Source organism: Epinephelus fuscoguttatus, linkage group LG9 (genome assembly GCF_011397635.1).
Source record: "Epinephelus fuscoguttatus linkage group LG9, E.fuscoguttatus.final_Chr_v1".
In the NCBI taxonomy this organism is placed as follows: Eukaryota; Metazoa; Chordata; class Actinopteri; order Perciformes; family Serranidae; genus Epinephelus; species Epinephelus fuscoguttatus.
Window position 1 is genome coordinate 9,509,301 of NC_064760.1, and position 21,732 is coordinate 9,531,032.

Below are 21,732 nucleotides of genomic sequence, written 5' to 3' on the forward strand. Positions count from 1 at the left end.
AAGTAGTATAAAATGTAAATACACAAATACAGTGATACAGAGTCAAACATGTAAAGTACTAAATGTAATGTCACTATAACACTTAACTTGAAGTTACTAATACCTTATAATACTTATAATAATACTAATAATAATCAAAAATTGTACATTGAACATTTTTACCTGAAAACATAACTAAATTTATTACTCTTCATGTTAGAGGCTGGTTTTCCCTTATATTGTGATCAAAATATGTCTTTAAAGGAAGTTAAGTAAGTAAATAAACAAATGAATAAAATGTAGTTGTGAAAATCATGTTACTTTTATTTTTATCAGTCAGTATCCCCTTGTGATAACCACCTGGAGGTCAAACAGTTAACATACAGTGTTGTGTTGTAGTTCTGGATAAAACGGTGAATACAGCAGTATTTCCCCCACTACTTTACTACTGAAGCACGCGCATGTATGTGCGTGCACGTGCGAGTGAGTGAGTGAGTGAGTGAGTGTGTGGGGCAGCCATAAAGAGAAACCCAACTCCCTCTCCCTCTCTCCATCCTCTTCCTCTTCCTCCCTGTTAGTCAAGGACAGTTTGTGTTGGCACAGGAGCGCTTCACATTCCGTCTGTCAGTCTGCCCTGCTTTTGTTGCATACACTGCCGACACTACGGGACATCTGTGATTGGTTCATCCCTCCCTCTCCTCCCTCCCTCCCGCGTGATTGTATGTAAATCCGGTCGGGACTGAGCCAGTAGGTGAGGTTGGGGCTGGTGGCTCCTGCCTCGGTGGCGCACACGAGACCCGAGAGCGGCCGAGGTGAGATCGCTGCTGCGCCGTCAGAGCTGTCCACTGTGCCGTGGTGCTGAACTCCTCATCCCGCTGCGCGCCTCCGTCCTCCATCGGCTCTACTCTACACTGCTGATATTTTGGGAAAGGATTAACAACCTCCCCTTTGGCCGCCTCTAGGTGCAAACTTCTCTTGAGGACATCTCTGTATCTACACATCGGAAATTACTCCACACACACACACACACACACACACACAAACACAGCAGCCGTGGATTTGACCGGAGCTCGAGATTATCATTAATAATAGTTTGTTGAGAAGTGCTGCTTCCTTCCGCTTCCCCCTTAATCTCGCTTGGATTATCCCCCTGGATGGTTTACGTCTGGACACACAGGTAAATGAATATATTTATGTCTTTTGTTTGTTGTGTGTTTAATTGTTAAAGCCCATCCGAGCTCAGCTCCATCCACCAAAAGTCCCTCTCTGTGTCTGACTCGCTATCAGACAGCAAGCTTAACCCTCATCATCGGCGAGGCGCCACAAATCTTGTCTAATAATCCAGCAGGTCACTCTCCTTGACTCAGAAAATATCTCCCAATCTGCCGCCTCGAGCTTTTACCATTTCAATTTACTTGTCGCCAGGTCCCGGAGGCTCAAATCAAGTGATATGAGGATATCTGAAGTTGCTGTTATTGTGTCAGGGGCGCTCACACTGAGGCACAAACACTTCCCATTGTAACACAATCAATGTTTCCTCAAACGATTGGAGGCACGCCACGTTGCCCACAGCTTTTAATTTATCCGCGTAGTACTTAGTGTGTTATTTTTTTTTCCTTGGCACGCTAATCCTTGAGTGACACCGTTAGCAGCAGAGGGATTATACTTTTGTTTTTCATCCTCAGCTCTGCGCCTGACTCATTTGGCAGTGTATTACAGGCTCTTGCGCCGGGGATGGCCATTAATTGTTTTGGTTGATGGTTTGCAGAGGAAGAAAAAAAAAATTGGGGGTCATCTTTGTTGTTTATGGCCTCGATGGTGCAGCAGATGGAGTTAGAGCTAACCTAAAGCCAGATTAAGTTCTGCCATCGATACGACTCAGATTTACAGGCTGAAATCCTTTGAGGAGCTCCCTGGTGGAGGATAGCATCGTTAGGTCCTGAAAAAAACATGTATACAACAGAATTACTATAATGATATTAAAATAGTGTCTATTAGAGATTTTAAAACACCAGGAACATCATCTGTGTGCAGCAGTGGGAGACTGTATCTAACCAGCCTACAGTCACTGGAGCACTACTTAGCACCAATTTGAGGTACTTGTACTGCTGTTTTATGGAAGGGTGTAGGTTTCATTTCAGCACTGGGTGGGAACACATTTGAAGTTGGGGTTTTGGGGTGCTGCCACAGGGAATTTTGAATGTCAAACACTTAATTTTCTGCATTCTGGTGGATTTTATGCCTCAATTTTGCCTTTCCTGCATCGATTCATGGTGGAAATGTGTTTCATTTTGTCAAAATAAAACTCCTCTGCGACTTGCATGTTTCAATGCACATGTTAGTATTGAGGAACTCCTATGAACCTGTGGTTTTATGTGTATTTTAACTCAGTTACATTTTTGGAGAAAGTATAATTAGATGTATTTAGTTCCTTATAACTTCAAAAACCCTCAACAACGTAATGCTAATTATAAACTAATGATTGGCTGATATAATAGTGTCAAAGGCATCATTATTCCGCATGGAGTACTTTTACTTTTCTCGTAAAGGGCCAGTTTGTAGGATTTAGGAAGATATATTGGCAGAAACTGAATATAATATCATAACAATGTTTTCTTTAGTGTATAATCACCTTAGAATGAGTCGTTTGTGTCTACATAGGGAGTGGGTTCGTGTTTATGGAGACTGCCATGTTGCATTGCCATGTTTCTACAGGAGCCCAGAACGGACAAACCAAATACTAGATAGGGTAATCTGAGTTTTTGTGCCGCCATAGTTAGCAGCAGAGCTTCGCCTCACTCCAAAGTCATCTAAATCCAGTGCTTGGGCAGTGACTTGCAGCATCAGAAACCAACGAAAAAAGGCGTCCTTTAACGTCAGCATGATACGTGGCTGGTTGCTGTTATAGTGTAATGGTGCAGTGTCAGGGGGAAACGTGGTGGGACAAGGAAGAAAGTCCAACTGGGGCGGGTGGGATTGGTGGTGGATGGGTCCAACAAACACTGACTTTCACCCAAGAAAGTGGTGTTCGCATCCCGTAAGATTCTAAAGCTAAACCCTGTTCTTCTTTCCTAAACCTAACCACATGCATTTGTTGTTGAAGGAAAAAAAAATGTCAATTTGCAGTGTTGTACTGACGAAGACAATACATGTAACAGGCAGAACTTGGCACGGTGCCCCAGAACGTTGACAACCAATGTTTGGGTCGTCGTATCTGGACGTGGAAAGTCCATGGCCAAACGTCGATAGGTGATGTGGTCAGAGTGAGAATGTGTTGAGCAGTACATGAGAGCACTGGAAAATGACTGATTTTCTTCAATATAAAACTGCTTTATTCAGTGTTGTATTGGTTTAAATCAGCGGGTCCTTCTGTTTTGGAGAGGAAGAGACCTCTGCATATAATTCAGCTCCAAGTAAAATCCTCCTGAATAATCAACACTGAAGGAATTTAAACTGGGAGAAGTTTCAGCTGGTTGCAATCTGCAATCCTCACCACTAGATGGCACTAAACCCCCCTAAATCTTACACACTGGACCTTTTAAAGGCATTTTGTTAATAATACATTATAACTTTTACTAAAGTAATATTTTTTTAGTACTTTTGCTTTGTAAAAATGCACATCCTGCCCTAATGACTGTGAGAATATTATGGTGATTTTAATTTTGGGCTTACTGAAAATAAGCACTTCCTTTATGACTAGTTGTTTGTGTGCCGTGTATTAGTCTCCTTATTAGTCTGGTGACAACATTGTTAATTTACAGTAACGGGTAAAAAGGACGTGACAACATGTTTGTTTATCTACACAACTCCTCGGCAGCCTGTATATTGCATTTCCTGCATAACTCTGACATTCTGTGTGATTTTCAAGACACGCAGACGCTAATGATCCCCACACATTTCTCTGCTAATTGCAACAGTAATTGAAATTCTTGCAGAGAAAGTGTGAACGTTACAGAAACCATGCAGTTTTAACGTTCAGCCATCTGCGGGCCTTTACAATCCAACTTCAATCCCTTTATTCCCACAATGCATTCACTTTATCTGCGAAAGCTCTTTGAAACCACAAGATAGAATCTATTTCCAGTGGCGCATTGGATGAATGAGTGGATCTGTTTTTCAAGGCTGCACTTACTAATTGATTCTCCACTTGAATCCAAACCAGGGACCAAAGAATATATCATTCATACAAGCTATACATTATATATTGTGCAGGCTATAGTGAGGATACTTAAACGTGCTGCTCTTAATGAATAACAGACTCGTTTGAAGTGGGATGGGGAGAGAGAGATAAGATAATGCTCATTTTTGGGACGGCTCTGGAGGCTCACTGTGCTGATGTGATGCTGATACACTCAGTTATGTTCGAACCCATGAGGATGCCAACAAAGTCAAACAACAGTGTTCACAATATTCTCACAGGGGAAACATTTTACTCCACCACACCAAGACCAGAAAAAGCCCCCCCACCCCCATCCCCAAGCTCAGATCCAATTAAGCCATTTAACAACAGGTAGGAGACGCTGCCAGCTGAGCAGGTATTGGTGTTAATGGAGCTGCTCTGCTTTTCATGTCATTACAATAACTTTCTTCAGGCACCGCGGGGAGGCAAAGGCTTTTGAGTCAATATTTCTTTGCACTAGAAAGAGGCAAAATAATGCCAGGAAACTGATCAAAGCTTTTTGGATTTGAGAGGAAAAGCATTGAGTGTGAAGGTGTGGGCACCCGGTAATGGCAGCTGGTAGTGGGGAGGAGGGAGATTTTGATGATTTGACAATGAAGCTGTATGTTTGGGAGGACAATTGCACTGCCACCAAAAATGGCACCACTTTCAGGTCTTCATAATAATCTCAGGTGGCCTGGCTTCGCAGCAGGTTTCAAAAATCTTTACCAATTACCCTCTGAGATGTCGTTATGGGGCTGTTTTACAGAGCAAACTGGTTTTAAGAGGCATATTTCCCAGGTGTTGCTTTTACGGCTTTCTGTACCGATGCATTCACCAATTCAATAGCTCACTTTTCAATGCCAAGTCAGGTCCAAAAGGTTTTTTCCATTCCATACCTCTAATATTCTGATCATGCTCTCACCGCTTTCACAGCTACTGTACTGTCTATTTTAAGCTCCCACTGGTTACTACTGGGACACTGAACAAACATGGGAGATCAAACAGCTATACTGCAACCGCACTACCTTCCTTTGGGCTCCTTAGGGATCTTTAAAATCCATTATGTTTAGGCGACTTTCCAACATGTACCATCACACCGCTACTGAACTAAAATGTGAGCAAAACTCAGACGAACAAGGTGCCACGGTGTTTTGTTAAAGGCAGAATTATTGCATTTGTTCAGTGAAAGTTCCTCGCAGATGGAGATTTGCACACTTTCCACATCAGAAAACTCTGAATTCATCATCACATCATGCTGTTGGAGATATTTCAAAAGCTACTTTTTAAATGTGCTATGATTTTAAACTGTTTTCTCACTTTGTACCCTGTCATGCACATGGTTTAGTTTTTATTTCAAGACTGGAGCCATGGAGTAAACATTACCCCCACCACCAAAGAAATGTCAAAATTTGAAAACCCATTTTCTACTATATTATATTATTTATCACAACCAAGTCCAGCTATACAGTATACTATACCAAAATGCATGAAATGAAAGCTACTGCTGTCTACATGAATTGCGCATGCAGCACAACATGGAATATCCCCATCCATCAATCCATTTTCACCCGCTTATCCGGGGCCGGTTCACGGGGGCAGCAGGCCAAGCAAAGCACTCCAGACATCCCTCTCCCCAGCAAAGCTTTTCCAGCTCCTCCTGGGGGACCCCAAGGCATTTCCAGGCCAGATGAGATATATAATCCCTCCATCGTGTTCTGGGTCTGCCCCGGGGCCTCCTACCAGTGGGACATGCCTGAAAAACTTCTAACAGGAGGCGCCTAGGAGGATCCTGATCAGATGCCCGAACCACCTCAACTGACTCCTTTCGACGCGAAGGAGCAGCGGCTCTACTCCGAGCTCTTTCAGGATGTCTGAACTCCTCACCCTATCTCTAAGGCTTAGCCCAGCCACCCCACGGAGGAAACTCATTGCGGCCACTTGTATCCATGATCTCATTCTTTCAGTCACTACCCAGAGCTCATGACCATAGGTGAGGGTTGGGATGTAGATGGACCAAAAAATCGAAAAGCTTTGCCTTTGGCTCAGCTCCCTCTTCACCACGACAGTCCGGCACTGTGCCTGCATCACTGCAGACACTGCACCAAACCGCAGATCCATCTCACGCTCCATTCTACCCTCACTTGTGAACAAGACCCCAAGATACTTGAACTCCCTTGCTTGAGACAGTGTCTAAACTAAATATAATTTGATCAAGATGTTACTTCAATCAAGAGAGACAGAAATATGAAGTAAATATAATATTTAATACAGAATATGAGTGTATAGATTAACAGATGATTTGTGCTGATTAAGATTTAACAGAAGTCTTTGGTGCTTGGACACCACAGGGAGATATTTTGTGATCGAGGGACATCTGAGAGACAGCAGGATAAATCCACCCATGGAGTCCAGACACTGGAGGTGGTGGATGCTGACTGCTGAGGCTGATGGCTGATGAGGCATATGCGGCTGATGAATCCATAAAGACTAGTTGGTGATGGGAAGGTGGAGGGCGCGCAGGACAGCAGCAAGAAAGAACTACAGCAGAGAAAGAATTAAATAAGCAATTAAAATGAGGAGTAGCAAGATGATAGGCTGGCAGAGAGGGTGTGTCGCTGTGCTATTGGTTGATTGTGAATCAGCTGATGACTCAATTCACAGACCAAGACAATGACACCTAGAGACAGTGAGTGAGCGTATGTGCAAGGAGTGAATGGCAGGGTGAGAAAGAAACTTAAAGCCAGAGCATTAAAAGTATTCTCTTCCTGACTGAACCTTCGCTAGAGCTTCATTGGAATCAACCACTGAGCTGTGTTCTGCAGGGGTATGGCAACACCACTAGGACAAACCACACACAGAACTGCAGTACACTATAATACCAGAGGCATATTATGAGACAATGGGCTCCTGGGCACAGATATGCAAAGGGTGCCACTGCCTTTCCTCCACAGGAGCAAGACACACAGACTTTGTGGTTATTTTGTGTCTCTTTGCAGTTTCCTTGAATCCCTTTGTGTTTTTTGAGCCTGTCTATACCTGGTATCATCACCTGGTATACCTGTGTCTGGTAAACGTCCCCAGCAGACTGCTTGTGTTCAGATTTCACAACACTAAAATTAGAATTTTTGATTTTAGAGGAAGTTATGTAATGTAACAAGCAACATTCTGTCTGTCCATCCAGCACTTCTGTGCTGCGTCTCCACTGTTTGCCTGGCCACCTCAATATGATGATTAGACTCTGAGGGTTCACTACACCCAGCTGTTTTTCACCAAGAAGCTGTTACAGCACCAAGACAACACATTTTCATTTTTACATGCAGTTTGAGCATTGAAACTAACTCTGAGCAAGAAAGTGAGTAAGCTTTTTTTTATCATAATATCAAACAATTCTTTCGATATTCCAAAATATAGTTTGAATCCTGTTTTCATTGAAAGAATCCACCTGTGTCGACTCTAAATTTATCTAGAGTGGATTTTCAGAGCATCCGCTAGTTTCACATTTACAGTTACATACATACTCACCTGGGTGTTGCCCATTACAGTCACTCTGGAGCAATATGGAGGGTAAAGCACTTTCATAATGGGCCCATAAGTGCTCTTTATACGGTATTTACTTCTAAATCCTCCCTAAGTAGTTGACCAGCAACCGTTGGTATGGATGGTGTCTGTTTTAGTTCTGTAACATTAAGGCTGATATTCAGTGTCCACAATTCACAAGGTGACACGATAAAAACAGACATATTTAACAATTGTGCATAAAAAAATGAAATGGTCTATTAAAGGTCCAGTGTTTAAGATTTAGAGGGGTATATTGGCAGAAATGGCAAATGGTCAATGGCCTGCACTTGAATTGTGCCTCTTTAGTCTTCCAACCACTCAAGTGCTTTAATACTACATGTCACATTCACCCATTCACACACTTATTCACACACTGGTGGCCGAGGCGACCATACAAGGTGCCACCTGCTACTCAGTAACCATTCACTCTCACTCACACATTGATGGAACAGCCATTGGGAGCAATTTGGGATTCAGTATCTTGCACAAGGACACTTCAACATGCGGACTGGAGGAGCCGGGGATCAAACCTCTGATGTTACAATTGGTGGGTGACCGGCTCTTCCTCTGAGTCGCTGTGGTTAGGTATGATAGGTATGATTTCTTTAGTGTTTAATCACCTGAAAATAAGAATCACTGTGTTTTTTTACCTTAGAGTAAGCCAATTATATCTACATAGGGAGCAGGTCCCTGTCAGAGATCGCCATGTTGCACAGCCATGTTTCTACAGTAGCCCAGAACGGACAACCTAAACACTGGCTCTAGATAGGACCATTTGCATTTTTGCATTTTCGCATCAACTGCTGTAGTTGGCAGCCCCTGTGATGAGAGCATCGAAAAAAGTGGTTGTCAGTAAAATTGCCAGGTCCATTTGTTTTGGAGAGGAAGAGTTCTCTGCAGATAATTCAGCTCCTCGTAAAAACCTCCTGATTGTCTGGAACTTAAATTATCAGAGACAGGTAAGCGCACATTAGCAGGTGCGGGGTTAGCGACCTGTCTCGAACATGCCAAACAGCATCGGAGAAACGCTGATTTTTTAACTTGAAACTGCGTTATTCAGTGTTTTTACCATTTAAAATCACTTGGTCCATTTGTTTTGCAGAGGAAAAGACCTCTGTGGATAATTTGGCTCCTGGTTAAAACCTCCTGAACGTCTACATTTTAAGTTATCAGAGAAAAAAGGTGAGCACACATTAGCATGCGCTAGATAAGCAGGCTGGCTATGACATGCCAACCAGCATAAAATTAACACTGATTTGGATTTGTAATATGAAACTGTTATATTCAGTGTTTTAACTGGTTTTAATTCCGTGATTTGTTTTGAAAGAGACCACTGCGGATAATTTGGCTCCTGGTAAAAACCTCCTGAACGATGAACACTGAAGGAATTCTAACCTGGAGAAGTTACACCTGGTTGCAATCTGCATTCCTCACCACTAGACACCACTACATCACCCTGAATCTTACACACTGTTCCTTTAATTTCGTCACACCTGAATTTTGAACGTGTTCAACGTATGTTTCAGCACAACAGTTGTTAGGGTTCTCTCAGTAGCTTGGCCCCAACCCACCTCAACAATAACACTTCTAACATTGCTTTCCCCTTTTCCATCTCCCCTCTTCCCACTCGGAGCTAAGCTGTAACCGCTGCCAACTCCCATCTGTGTCTGTCTTTGTTGTTCCCCTCTCCAATATGTGGAATCTTTATTGTGCAGCAGACCCACACACATTGAGATATGTTATCCTGCTGCCACGTTCAGGAAACACTACCTCCTGACAGTCTTATGTCTCCTGGTGAGCAGGGGGTTTGTTTTAAAACCTGTTTTTCCTTCATTGTGCATTATTGAAAGCCTCTTTTGATCACATGTAGCAGTTACGGACGAGAACACTGGTGTAGTTTAGATTATTAGCATGTGCTGTGATGATGTATGAGAATGTCTACTCTGTGTGCAGTCGAACATTTCCCCTGGATCGTATTTCTTTTTTTCATTTTGCTTCGAGGATCAATCTGAGGCAACAGTATGAGGCCCTGTCTCTTGACTTTTCGAACAGCTCCAGATTCCTGAAGCATGACCTCCTCCACTCCATGTCTTGATTGAACTCCAAGTGGATTGTTAAATTGTTATTGTCATAACCCATTTCATACAGCACAGCAGAACAATGCTTTCGTGGCTACTTTTAAAGCCGCGGCGGGGTGAAATATTGAGACGCCTTGTGCTCTGTGTTGGTGCTCTTTGGCAGATGGTCAGACCATAATAGAAGGTGCAGAAACCTGAAGGGTGAGGGTCAATAGGCTCTAGGTTTCTGTGCTAATCCTGTCAGTGTGCTGCAAGCAGGTAGGTGGGAAGTGTGGCCTAAGACACTGAGAAATAGGTTTCAGTGGGTGGGGGTGTTGGTCTCTGAGATAATAATGCTGTTGTTTGCTGTTTGTTGGAAGCGTATGACACTTGGGAAGGCTGGCGTTGGTGTGGTCTGCCCATGCGTTGCATTTTAATGGCATCACAGGTCGCAGTCCAGTGTTCACTGCCGCCGTGGCCAAGTGTGACGGCATTGCTCTGGGCACAGTACGGCAGATCAGATCAGTCTGATTATGTAATGATTGTTAACAATGGGAGAACCAGTGTGCCTCTGCCAGGTTTTTTCCTGCAGAGTTGTAGCGACAGCCTGTACCTCACGACATTTGAAATGGTCTATAAATTAAATGGCTATAAAAGAAAAGTCAAGGTCTTTCCTGCCACTGCCTCGTATGTCGAGACTCCTGCGATCATAAATGATTGTAATGTGGACTGTATAATGCCCAAGTCCCCGCTGTCAAACCTTTGTCAGACAGAACTTATGGGTGAGTCACTGCACAAAAATAGGCCCTGAAACCTCTGGTGTGTTAACCGACTGTTAAATGTTTTGTGGTGTTGTGGCGCTTCACTCATCTTAATTGCTAATAATTGTGGTTTTTTTGGATGAATCCCAGAGTACAATCAGAGCTGATAGTGCACAGTAGGCTGTTTATAATTCTCAGATGCCGTGCCAAACTAGACAGAAATGCTGTGTATGACAAGAGATATATTAGAATCACTTCATTTTCTCACTGGGTGGCTATTCAGAGCTGTGATGAATAATGCGCACACTCTCTGAGGATGAATTAGTTCAAATTTTCATACAGTACAAACTGGCAGCCGGGGACCGGTCACAGTGTGCTATCTGGCATTTCTTAGAGGACTGCCTGGGTGGATCAAAGACAAATTATATAGTCTGAGAAAACCTAGAAACTCTTCGCAAGTGCCAGTCGTAAGAAGCCAAAAATACAGTCTCTCAACTTCCCTGCAAGTTCTGGTAGATTCGAGTGTTAGGAGAAGTTACTTTTGTTCACTTTAATTAGTTTCCCTTTACTTTTAAATCATGCCACTGCAAGTGTGTAGCTTATTCCTTTGACTTTGGAAAGACACAAAAAATAAACACTATGAAAACTGTCATGCTACGGACAAGTGATCTATTTATTTATTCTTATTTAAAGGGCTAGTTCAGATTTTTGAAGAGGTGTTGTGTGAGGTACTTATCCATGGACAGTATATTACATACTGTAGCTGTCAGAGAGCACGTCCCCAGTTTAGAGAAGCAGGTTGGAGTCTGACATGGAGGCTAAGCAATCTACTGCAGTGGAGGGGTCAGCAGTAAAATGTATTTTAGCCACCTAAAAAAATCAATATCAGGGTAAGTGTACACTATATTTACAATAATTTCATCACTTTATCTTGCTGTCAGAGAGTGATTTCCAACAGGAAAAAGAAACTGTTATAGTTCTCTCTTCACAGCCAGACTCCATTGAGAAAAACAGTGATTTAACATTGCTGAACACAGAGGTCTGCAAGTCTACTGCCGCATTGATCAGTTAGTTTGTTTTTGCTATTGTGTGACTTTGGTGTTTAAAAAGGTTAGTCTGGATTCACTAAAGTCACACAATAATATAAACAAGCTAACTAATCCAGGTAGCTGTAGACCAGCAGCTCCTGTGTTCAGTGAGCTAAAATTACTGTTTTTGTCAAAGGAGTCTGGTGACTTTGAAAAGAGCATAGATAGGACACTGAAGCTGTTAACTGCTTCCTCGTTGAGGTAAAGCAGATTTCTTTAGATGGCTTAAATATATTTTGTTGCTGACCCCTTGTTACGCTGCTGTGCTAAACCTGGCTTGTGAAACCTCATCAACCAAGGCTAGTAAGCCTGTAACTTAGTGCCTCTCCTATTGCATTAGACTTGAGAAATGTGCCTGAGCTTCCCTGGGTGAGTGTGACCTCTCCTATCTGGGAGGGGTGTGTGGTCAACTCACCACCAGGCTACAGCTCTTGCTCCTTGCGAACAGCTAGCTCGGACCGGATGACTCTGTTGGACACCCTTCAGGTGCCGTTCCGTCGGACCAGTTGGCTGGCCAGCTCGCTCTTCTTCATGGTTGTTCAACGTGAATGTGTATTTACATGGATCATTCATGGTGGCCTTTCAAACACTCTCTTCTGTCCTCAGTATGTCTTGCCTCCGGCGTCTTGCTTGTTGCGTGCCTGCTCATCTCAAAGGCCTCCCCAGCTTTCCCTTCAGGTGTGGCTAATAGCAGCTAATGAATTACCACCAACCCCCAAGTGTGACTTCACTGCTGACCCTGCCTCCTACCACCTGCCTAAACCACACCCACAAGACATTCATTACACTATCAATAAAGCTATCATAACACCCCGCCACAGCAGTGCATTACTGAGCTTCCATGTTGGACTGCCTGCTTCTCCAAACTGGGGCCATGCTGACTGACATCTTCTGTAATACACTGCCTGTGGATAAATCCAAACTATCCCTTTAAAGGGCGGAGCCATCTGCATTCTTTTCCATGTATTTCAAAGAAAACTCACTGTTCATCACTCAGCTGTTATCAGAAAGTGGTGACATGTTACAGCGCTGATAAACCAAAGTAGCATGGTGTCCACAGCAGTACGTGGGTCTATATGTAGCAATGACATCATGCAGAAGCCTATGTCAGGTCATGTGAGGAAAAGCTTTTAGATGGGCCTGGGAACAGCATTTTGAGGGTTAAAACATTCATACTTTGGCCAAAATTAGAATTTTCTGATTTGAATAAATAAAGAACACTACTGGAAAGCTACAAAATTATATAAAACACACACGCACAAAAACTAATGTAGACGCCCTTTAACCTTTATCCAACCAGGCAAGTCATTAAGAGCAAATTCTTATTCACAGTGGCGGCCTGGAAAAGGCAAAGCCTCTTGAGACAGGGGAGTAGGAGCTAAAAAAGAAATGTCAGAAGTTAAAAGAGACAGCAGCACACATCCAAACATTTCCACAAACACCCACTACTTACATGCAATCACAACAAGCATCACATAAATGACATGCAGTCTCATGCCCAAGCATCGGGCAGGTAGCTAGCAGACAGCAGCATCAGACAGTACAACAGAACAAGAGTAGCATACACAAGCAGAGAGACAAACAAGCAAAGCAAAACAGCAGCAGTAGCAAGAGAACAAGAGTATGCATGGGACAACAGTAAACAGCAGACAGGCAAAGGTTAGAGAATATTAGCGGGTTGTCAAACAGCTGCATGTTTCAGTAATAGAGTTCTTGATGGGTGACTTGGGGATGAAATTATCCGTTTCAGTGTTTTTGGCAGATTGTCTTTGGCTGCAGCAGACCGGAATGACGACAGAACAAGCACAGTATTTGTGTTGGGAGCTTTCAGCAGAATATGCTGAAGCTGTCAAGCACTTTAAAGGGTTAGGCTGTCAATTTGGAAAATATGTTTCACTTTCTCGACAAAAGTTAGGTGAGAAGATTCAGTGTCCTGCTAATAAAATTACTGTTTTTGTCAATTAAGTGCAATGGCTTTGATTTAACGCTTTTTTCCTTAACGTAATGTGCAATATTACTTTTCCATATCATGATTACTTGTCAGTGTAGTGCAATATCATCTTCTCATTGTTTTATCATATTTAATTTAACATTGATTATCAGTCTGTTTTTTCAACCAATTTAGTTCTTTTTTGGTAACTCTTGCACTTATCTTACTCCTGTTGTTACTCTATTAGGCACTGGTTTTGCTTTTGCTCCTTGAAAACACTTCTTATCTTGTATATTTGTAACTGGGCCCAGTGAGTGACCCTGACCATGGGGAACCCACTGGTTGTTCTGGTTGTTACTGGTTGTGAACATTAAATTGTGGTTACTGTTCTTAGTGTTACTGTAATTGGAATTCTCTGGCACAAGAATTTCCTTTGGGATAAATAAAGTTTTATTGAATTACATTGAATTAAATTGAATTAATTCTCCACTGGAAAAAGCTGTCTGATAGCAAGGTAAAGAGGTAAAAAATATTCTAAATATAGTCTACACTTACACTGATATTGATTTTTTTTTGGTGGGCCTTTTTTAGGTGGCTAAAAAGTAATCAGTTGAGGCAGCATTTGCTCAGCACCGCTTGATTTTATGCACATGAGGTGAGTGTTTTCTACCCGAAAATGACTGTGAATAAACATTATGATGCAGTCTACACGACTAAAACTACAATATATTAATGTACCATCTTCGGAAAGTGAATTTCCATGGCCTTTGCCATTTCTGACAAACTCAGCAAATATGTCACAACTAACTTGTGAACTCTGAGCTGTTTAGAAAATTTCCACTTATGAGGTTGTGAATAGCACAAGAGAAGGCGTGCATATGGATTCTTTTCATGAACACAGTAAACACGACCCCATTAGAAGACAGCAAAAGTCTACCGTAAGTATGTACAGAACCCGCTAGATAGCACATATCGACAGAAAACCTCTCTCTGTTTTCCACAGTTACTTCGGTTGTTCCACTGCCATCATTTTAGCTACAGGGGACAGTAACTGCAAACAGCTTACACTGATACTCTGGTAACTGGGGATAACAAAGGTGCTATCCTTTTCCTGTTTTGGTTGTTCAACAGTTGACTACCTTCCTTCGTGCTGTAAAACTAGCCTTCTTTTTCCAGGTGGATTGTACCTGGTGGCAGATAGAACCATATAGTGAAAACGAGGCTCATTGGGAACCAGTCCAAAAGCTGACGATGTCATTATTTTATAGCCATTACAATGTGCAATCAACATTTACTTCACAATCATAAGTTCCCATCAAACACTGAGATGTTGGATGACCATTGTTTGAATGTTGATTCAAAATGTCCTGTCATCAGGGTTGGAAATGAACTTTTTTGTCCACCTGCCACTGTGGCTGGTGAATTCCAAAATCCACCAGCCACTCCATAGACTACCATTGTTTTTTTGGCTGATGAATGAAGCAAATCTAGCAGCAGCATTTGCTGGTAAAATATACAAGCGACTGGTGCTGATTTACAACCCTGCCTGTCATGGTTCAAAAATAGTCCCAAAATAAAAGTTCTGTCGAAGTCCATTATCCACATTACCCGGCTGTTAGCTGGGCATCCTTCCTCAGTGTCCTAGCAATGTCAAAATATGACGTTAATTTGATCAAATAATAAATCTAATGTTGACCCATCCCCGACTTGAATCTCTGTCTCCTGGGTGAAAGTCCTGTGCGTTATTCATTCATCCACCAAGACTTACATGAACTTTGTCACTCTTAATACAGTGTCACTTATACTATATTTTTGGATGTGTAACACACATCATATTGTGTCCGTCTAATCACAATCCAGCAAATAAATTGTCAATAAACTGTCATATGAAAAAAAATACATACATCGATGTTTGTATTACAGCAATTACGTGATAAATATTTCATGGTTTGTAAGAGAGGGTCTGACTGGACTGTTATTGGACATGGAAACAATGTCACCATCTGGTCAACCACCCTATAATCACACTGCAGTTGTTAGTATCCAACCGCAACTAGGTTAGAGGTAGAAAAAAAAGTGTCTATTTCTATTTTAAATGGACATAAAAATGAAAAAAAGGTTGAACTGAAAAAGGAAACTGTGAAAAGGTTAAACTGACAGTGGCACATCCTGTTTGTAAGTTCAGGAAATAATGTTTGAGTCCCTGCAGGATCCCACAGCCAGTCTTAGCGATCACTGAAAGCCCACAGTCCGTAACACAAAACATCCATAGTCCTGCTGAGAACAAAGCAAGCTGCTGAGTTAGAAACACATCAGAGGCTCATTAACGTTCCAGTGATTGACCAGCTGAACTCCCGTTACCCTCACGACTTTCTTAATGTTTTCCTGCTCTAAATCCCCTCCCCTCCCCTCGACGTGTACACCAGCCTCACACGGTTGACATCACTGTGATTCCTACAGAAGTCCTTTAATATCCCATCTACAGTATAAGGAGGGAAACACCTGCCTTGTTTTGTTCCTGAGACTGTCGCTGAATCCCAGTGAAGCGTCTGCTTTCTGAGCACGAGGATCATTGAAATTCCACATTTGATTTCAGAAGTTTCTCTGCCTAGATTTGGACGGCCTGCCAGGATTTATAGCAGATTAACTTTGAAAGTGATTTAGCTCTCGGGTTCTGCAGACGCTACCGGGGCCGAAAAATAACTTTTTCTCATCCACTGTTGCCATCCTCACTGGCTCACGTATTCCCACATTCACTAAATATTCCAAACATGCAAAATATGATCTGTTTGTGTGACCCTAATAGTGGCAGCAGAGTATATCAAAACTTAATTAGAGTTCTGGGTGTGAAAAGGGATGACTGACAGTTATGTAGGCATAAATTTAGAGGAGACACAGCACTATGTGGACATTATCTAATCACACATATAGGCACACACACACACACACACACACACACACACACAAAACAATAAACACATTCCCAGGATGCATTTGTGACGTTCCTCCTTCAGTGGTAAATTGTGGTGCACAAGGGATTTAGGGAGACGCAACACACCAGCATAAGTTCAAAGCTCAGTGTAATCACATTTTATGCGTTTGGATAGATATCTGAATGAAACAGATAACAGCCTCATAAAAAGGACAGGGGATAATGAATTATGTCATCACAACATGCAGCCAACAAATTTACACAAGGGCCTATCTCCCTTTTTTATCTGCTATCTGGTGGCACGAGGATGCACTGCTGTTATCCGCTTGGCATTTGGAGCAGTGCGTCCCGTCTAATGAGTTGGGGATATCGGAGCAGCGGGCTCCTTAAGGGTTCAGAGGCTCGGTTGTAGATGGCAAGTTAATTCTTTGAAGTCCAGTGAAAGTGAGGGTTCACGAATCCTAAGAAGTCTGAATTAATTATGTAGTGCTGCAGTGAACTCGGGCTTGTAAATGTACAGTAGGGACTGAGATGTGATTGATATGAGGTGTTTGAAGTGATAAGAAAAGTTGCTCTGAAATTCTTTTGTGCTGGTGTTCAGCACAGTTAAATGACCAGACTGGTGTTTTCCAGGTTTTAGCCAATTAATCTCAAATTGTGCATACTCATTGTGACAATATTAAGAGTGTTGACAGTTACGTTTGAGCAATCATGTGCTTGAAAACAGAAGAACCAGTCAGCTAACAAACTACTGCTCTGTAAAAGCTGTTAAGTGCTTCTCGGTTAGAGACAGAACCTCAACTCCAAATTCAATTTTGATGGTAATTAAAGACTGTATCAAAATAATGGATGTAGCCACCATGATGTTACCCACTGGTTTGCTGACTGCCGTTTGAAGACTAGAGTTTGGCATATTTGCTGTAACCATCTTGGTGAAGTTGGGCATTTTAACACTGAGTGTCTATGAGGATTGACTGGCTTTTGGAGCCAGCCTCAAGTGGCCATTAGAGGAACTGCAGTTTTTGGCACTTGAGCGTTGACTTAATTTTTCAGCCCCAGAGGTTGCCGCTTGGTTTTAAATTGTGGAGATGGTAAAAAAAAGAAAAAGAAAAAGAAAAAGAAATGTCTACATGTGTGGATTGACTCTGTACTTACGTTTAAATTATGTATTAATCAACACGATCTCATCCCTGCTCCACATATTTTGACACTTATGCAGAAGCCCTTTGTGTTACTACGTATAATGATGCTAGAGGCAGCCTTTTATGTGCTGTCTTGACACAGAAGAGGTTGGCGGCTAGATTAAGGCAACAAATCTGCTTGGTAAGAGTTAGGGAAAGATGACTCGTGACTAAAGGCTCAGACACACCAAACTGACTTCAGAGGACTAGCAACAGCGAAAGCCAACTGTTGTGTTGCCTCACATCATGTACCAGAACACACTGCAAAGACTACAGCCGACAACCAGCGCGTACACTATGTGCTTGCATTAGAGGAAATAACTCTCCACGCCAGCAGACTACAGTCGTCTGTAATCGTCATTCAAGAAGAGAAACCAGAAGACTGTCATAACACTAGTTAGCCAGTTAGCACATTCAATCACAGTCCTGTTTGTTTACTTTCCTCACTTCTGCTCACGTGCTGAAATGAGCAGCCAATCAGAGTGATTTCATTTACTGACCAGCTCCTTCACCAATTCAACATGCTAAATCAGCCCAAAAAAAGCAGATAGGTGCCAAGAAGGGGCAACAGTGCGGGACACACAACACTGTTTAGGGTGACAGATGCTTGCAGATGGCCTTAACAAGTGACGTGACAAAATAACTCAAAACTGACTTCTAGTGAAACACAGGAAATGAACACCGGTCTCCTGGGTGAAAATCCTGTGCTTGTTGGCTCCATCCACATCCCTTAGCAGACTTTCCTGCTCTTTAAACCGTGTCTAATAATGATGAGGAGTGACCCCATATCTGATACTGAGGGTCACTCACCAAGTGGCATTTGGGAGAAAGACCAGGCTGCTTTGATCATGTCATAAAAATAAGTAAATTTTGGTGTTCCGTATCACTCCACAACTTGTATTACCAATAATGGACTTAGCTGGCATTGTTTACCAGAATGCCTTGAAAACTGATCTTCATATCCTCCATGTTATATATACAGCAGACTCCGCAGATTTATATAAGGTTGTTCTTTATTTTACAGACCATTGCACAATGCTAGATACACTCAGATGGCTGTCTCCGGATATTAGATGTCAACTTCACTGGTAGCAATTTATTTTTAAGTGCATTAACTTCAAATACTTAATGGATTGCATTTATATAGGATTTTTCTAGTCTTAGTGACCACTCAAAGCGTTTTACACTAAAGGGGCCATTCACCCTATTCACACACGGACACTAAGGGCACTTCTACATGCAGACTGAAGGGGCTGAAAATCAATCTACTCACCTTCCGATAGGTAACAACTGCTCTACCTCCTGAGCCACAGCTGCCTCTTATGTATATGTATATATAACCATCCATATTGTCTAAAAAAAACCTGTTGTTCATTATATGTTAAATTATTAACTAAGACTCTTTGATCAGATCCTCTTTGTTTTTGAATAGGCTGGTAAAAAAAGACCTTCATGTTTCAGGCTCCTTCTGATTCAAATAATCCATCTTTAGATTTCTGTTCTGTGTCATTGTTTTGCTTATTTAAAAATGTTTTCCCAATGTAAAACAGATTGCCAGTGTTTTCAGTAATGTCACCACTTTTCCTCTCTCTATTTAGAAACGGATCATTGTTTTGATTGGTGCAATTTCAATATTGCTTTTTTGGTATTTTGTGTTGTTTTGAAGTCATTTTGTATCTGCTTGTAGTTGTTTCGTGTCTCTTTGCAGTTCCTTCGTATCTCTTTGTTGTAATGTTGTGTCTTTTTTAGTTGGCTTGAGTCATTTTTAGTCATTTGGGTCTTTTTGAGGTAATTTTGTGTCTCTTTGGGGTAATTTTCTCTCTTTTCGGGTTATTTTGTATAGCTTTGCAAACATTTTTTTGTCTCTCTGCAGTTCTCTTGTGTCTCTTTGTGGTCATTTTATGTCTTTTTAGTTGTTTTGTTGTCATTTGGGTCTTTTGAGGCCATCTTGTGTTTTATTTAAGGTAATTTTGTGTCTCTTTGGGGCAATTTTCTGTCTTTCTTGGCTGTTTTATGCTGCTTTGTAGACATTTTCTCTTTATGGCCTTTTGCCTGTTTTAGTAGTTATTTTGCATGTCTTTGCAGTTCCTTTGCATCTATTTGTGGTCATTTTAGGTCTCCTTCTGGCCAGTACATATTAATTTGAGTGACATTTTGCAAGTGAAGGCCAGGGGGCCCCTGATACTTTGGGCCTTGGGCCCTGTGCCTAGTAGGCCTGCTCAGTAATCCATCCATGCCTTGCAGTAAACTTTTTTTCCTAACTTTGAGTCATGCAGACGAGGTCCACTGAGCATGAAAACAATGCCATGCCTCATAACACACAGTCACACCTGAGAGCTGCCCTGAATAACCACAGTTTTTATCTACTAGCCACTGAGCAGCCCCACCGGAGCAATCTGAGGGTTAAGTGCACCTTAACAGCATGTTAATGAGGTAGCAGCAAGTCAGTTAGTCAGTCAGTCATGCTCGGATTTATCCTGTCTTATTTTTGGAGTTTCTTGAATCAAACTGACTTATTATTGACTCTCTTGTGTTACAGCTCCCCATCAAACACTTTAACATAGTGCTGTTACAATACCATGAAATGTAACTGTGGCCAAAATAGAGAATAAAATATGGAGATTTTTCCTCACACTATTTTATCTTCTGATTTTAGGACAGGGTTTCACTTTCTCACCTCCCACCAGCATTGCACATGTTAGAAGACGCTACATCATCACACTGGTGACGGCCTGCTGTACTTCATATTTATACTGCGGATCCCTGAATGATGGGGTTGGATGTTGGAGCACTTCGATGCATACATTTGCATATCAATGTAGAAAAACTTAAATTAGTTTAACACCTTACTGCTTCACAACACCGTGCAGAGCTGAAAAAGCTACATGTTACATGACGACAATCATATTGACATAAAATATACACTAATTAATGCTTATTCATTAAGCAAACTCATTAATTAGGTTAATGAATTAGGCCATTAGCATAACTGGTCATATTTAATATATCATGGTGATTATGGAGGGACATTAGGCAGCTCAAGTGCCTCTTATTTGGACGTGATCCAGAATATTTGAGAGATGATTAAGGCTGTGCCAGGTTTGGGCCTCAGCTTTTTCGAGGCCTGCTCAGATTTGGCTCAACTATTTGGACTCAATTTAAGCTCCACAAAGAAATCCCCCTTTCTGAAAACTGCTCCTCAGATGAAAAGAAAGAAATAAAACCCAGCCTTACTTTTTAAAAGAGAGCCCTTTTCAACTATTTCCTCATGCTGTAGTGACTATTGCTCATTAGTTTTGCTGTTAAAGCACCAACCAGGATAAAGTTAATGAAGTCCTACACTTTTACCCATCTGAACAGAAGGCTGCTGGTAAAGAGGTGGCTTAAAGATGTCTTGAAAACACTGTTTTATTTAAGTTAAAAGCAAAGCATATCAAAAGGACCGGATTATAACTCCCTAGGTGTCATTGACCCGTATTTAATCCACAGTCAGCCACATCAAAATCTTTTCCCTATATATCAGCAGGGACTCCTTATTAATTAAAACAGACTGGAGCATAAGGTAAAGGTCACATCTGAGTCGGTCTGTGCAGAAACATGAGCTAAATATGTTAGATGTAAATGTGTCTTCCGACTATGGAGATCACAGGACATTTAGAGGCAGCACACAAAGCAGAATCAATGCTAGCTGTCAGCAGATACAGCTGCCAGCACAGCTGGGTGTCTGCAGAGGAAGTGCTCTCATAGCAAAAAGACGCTGTACATGCTCTCACCAAAACATCTGTCACCATGTCAATTTAGATGAATGGCCGGTGATTACACAACGATAGTTTTGTGAGGAGGTGGCTTCGAATCACTTAATTTTGGGTAGATTACATGACTGTTCGTGTTGCCACATTCTTCTGAGAAAAAGAAGTGTTGATGAGATGAGCCGTGTCAGAATTTTAAATCACTGAAAACTCTGAATAAAAATTTGGTTCTGGTTCAGTTCAGTTAAAGTCACTCTCTGATTAGAAGTATGTGGTAAAAGGGGCTTTTGGACCAAATGGTCAAAGGAGCTAAAAATCAGTTTAATTCAAAACCT

The 21,732-nt window shown here is 41.8% G+C and overlaps 1 protein-coding gene across 1 annotated transcript in view; it reads left to right on the forward strand.

Annotated features, from left to right (window-relative positions):
- Positions 1–557: 557 nt before the first annotated feature.
- fstl5 (follistatin-like 5) overlaps positions 558–21,732 on the forward strand; it is a 271,372-nt gene continuing 250,197 nt past the window's right edge. Inside the window, exon 1 of the mRNA XM_049585115.1 lies at positions 558–1,156. Coding sequence (XP_049441072.1) covers positions 1,134–1,156 — 23 coding nt within the window. The 5' untranslated portion in view covers positions 558–1,133. The remainder of the gene's footprint in view (positions 1,157–21,732) is intronic.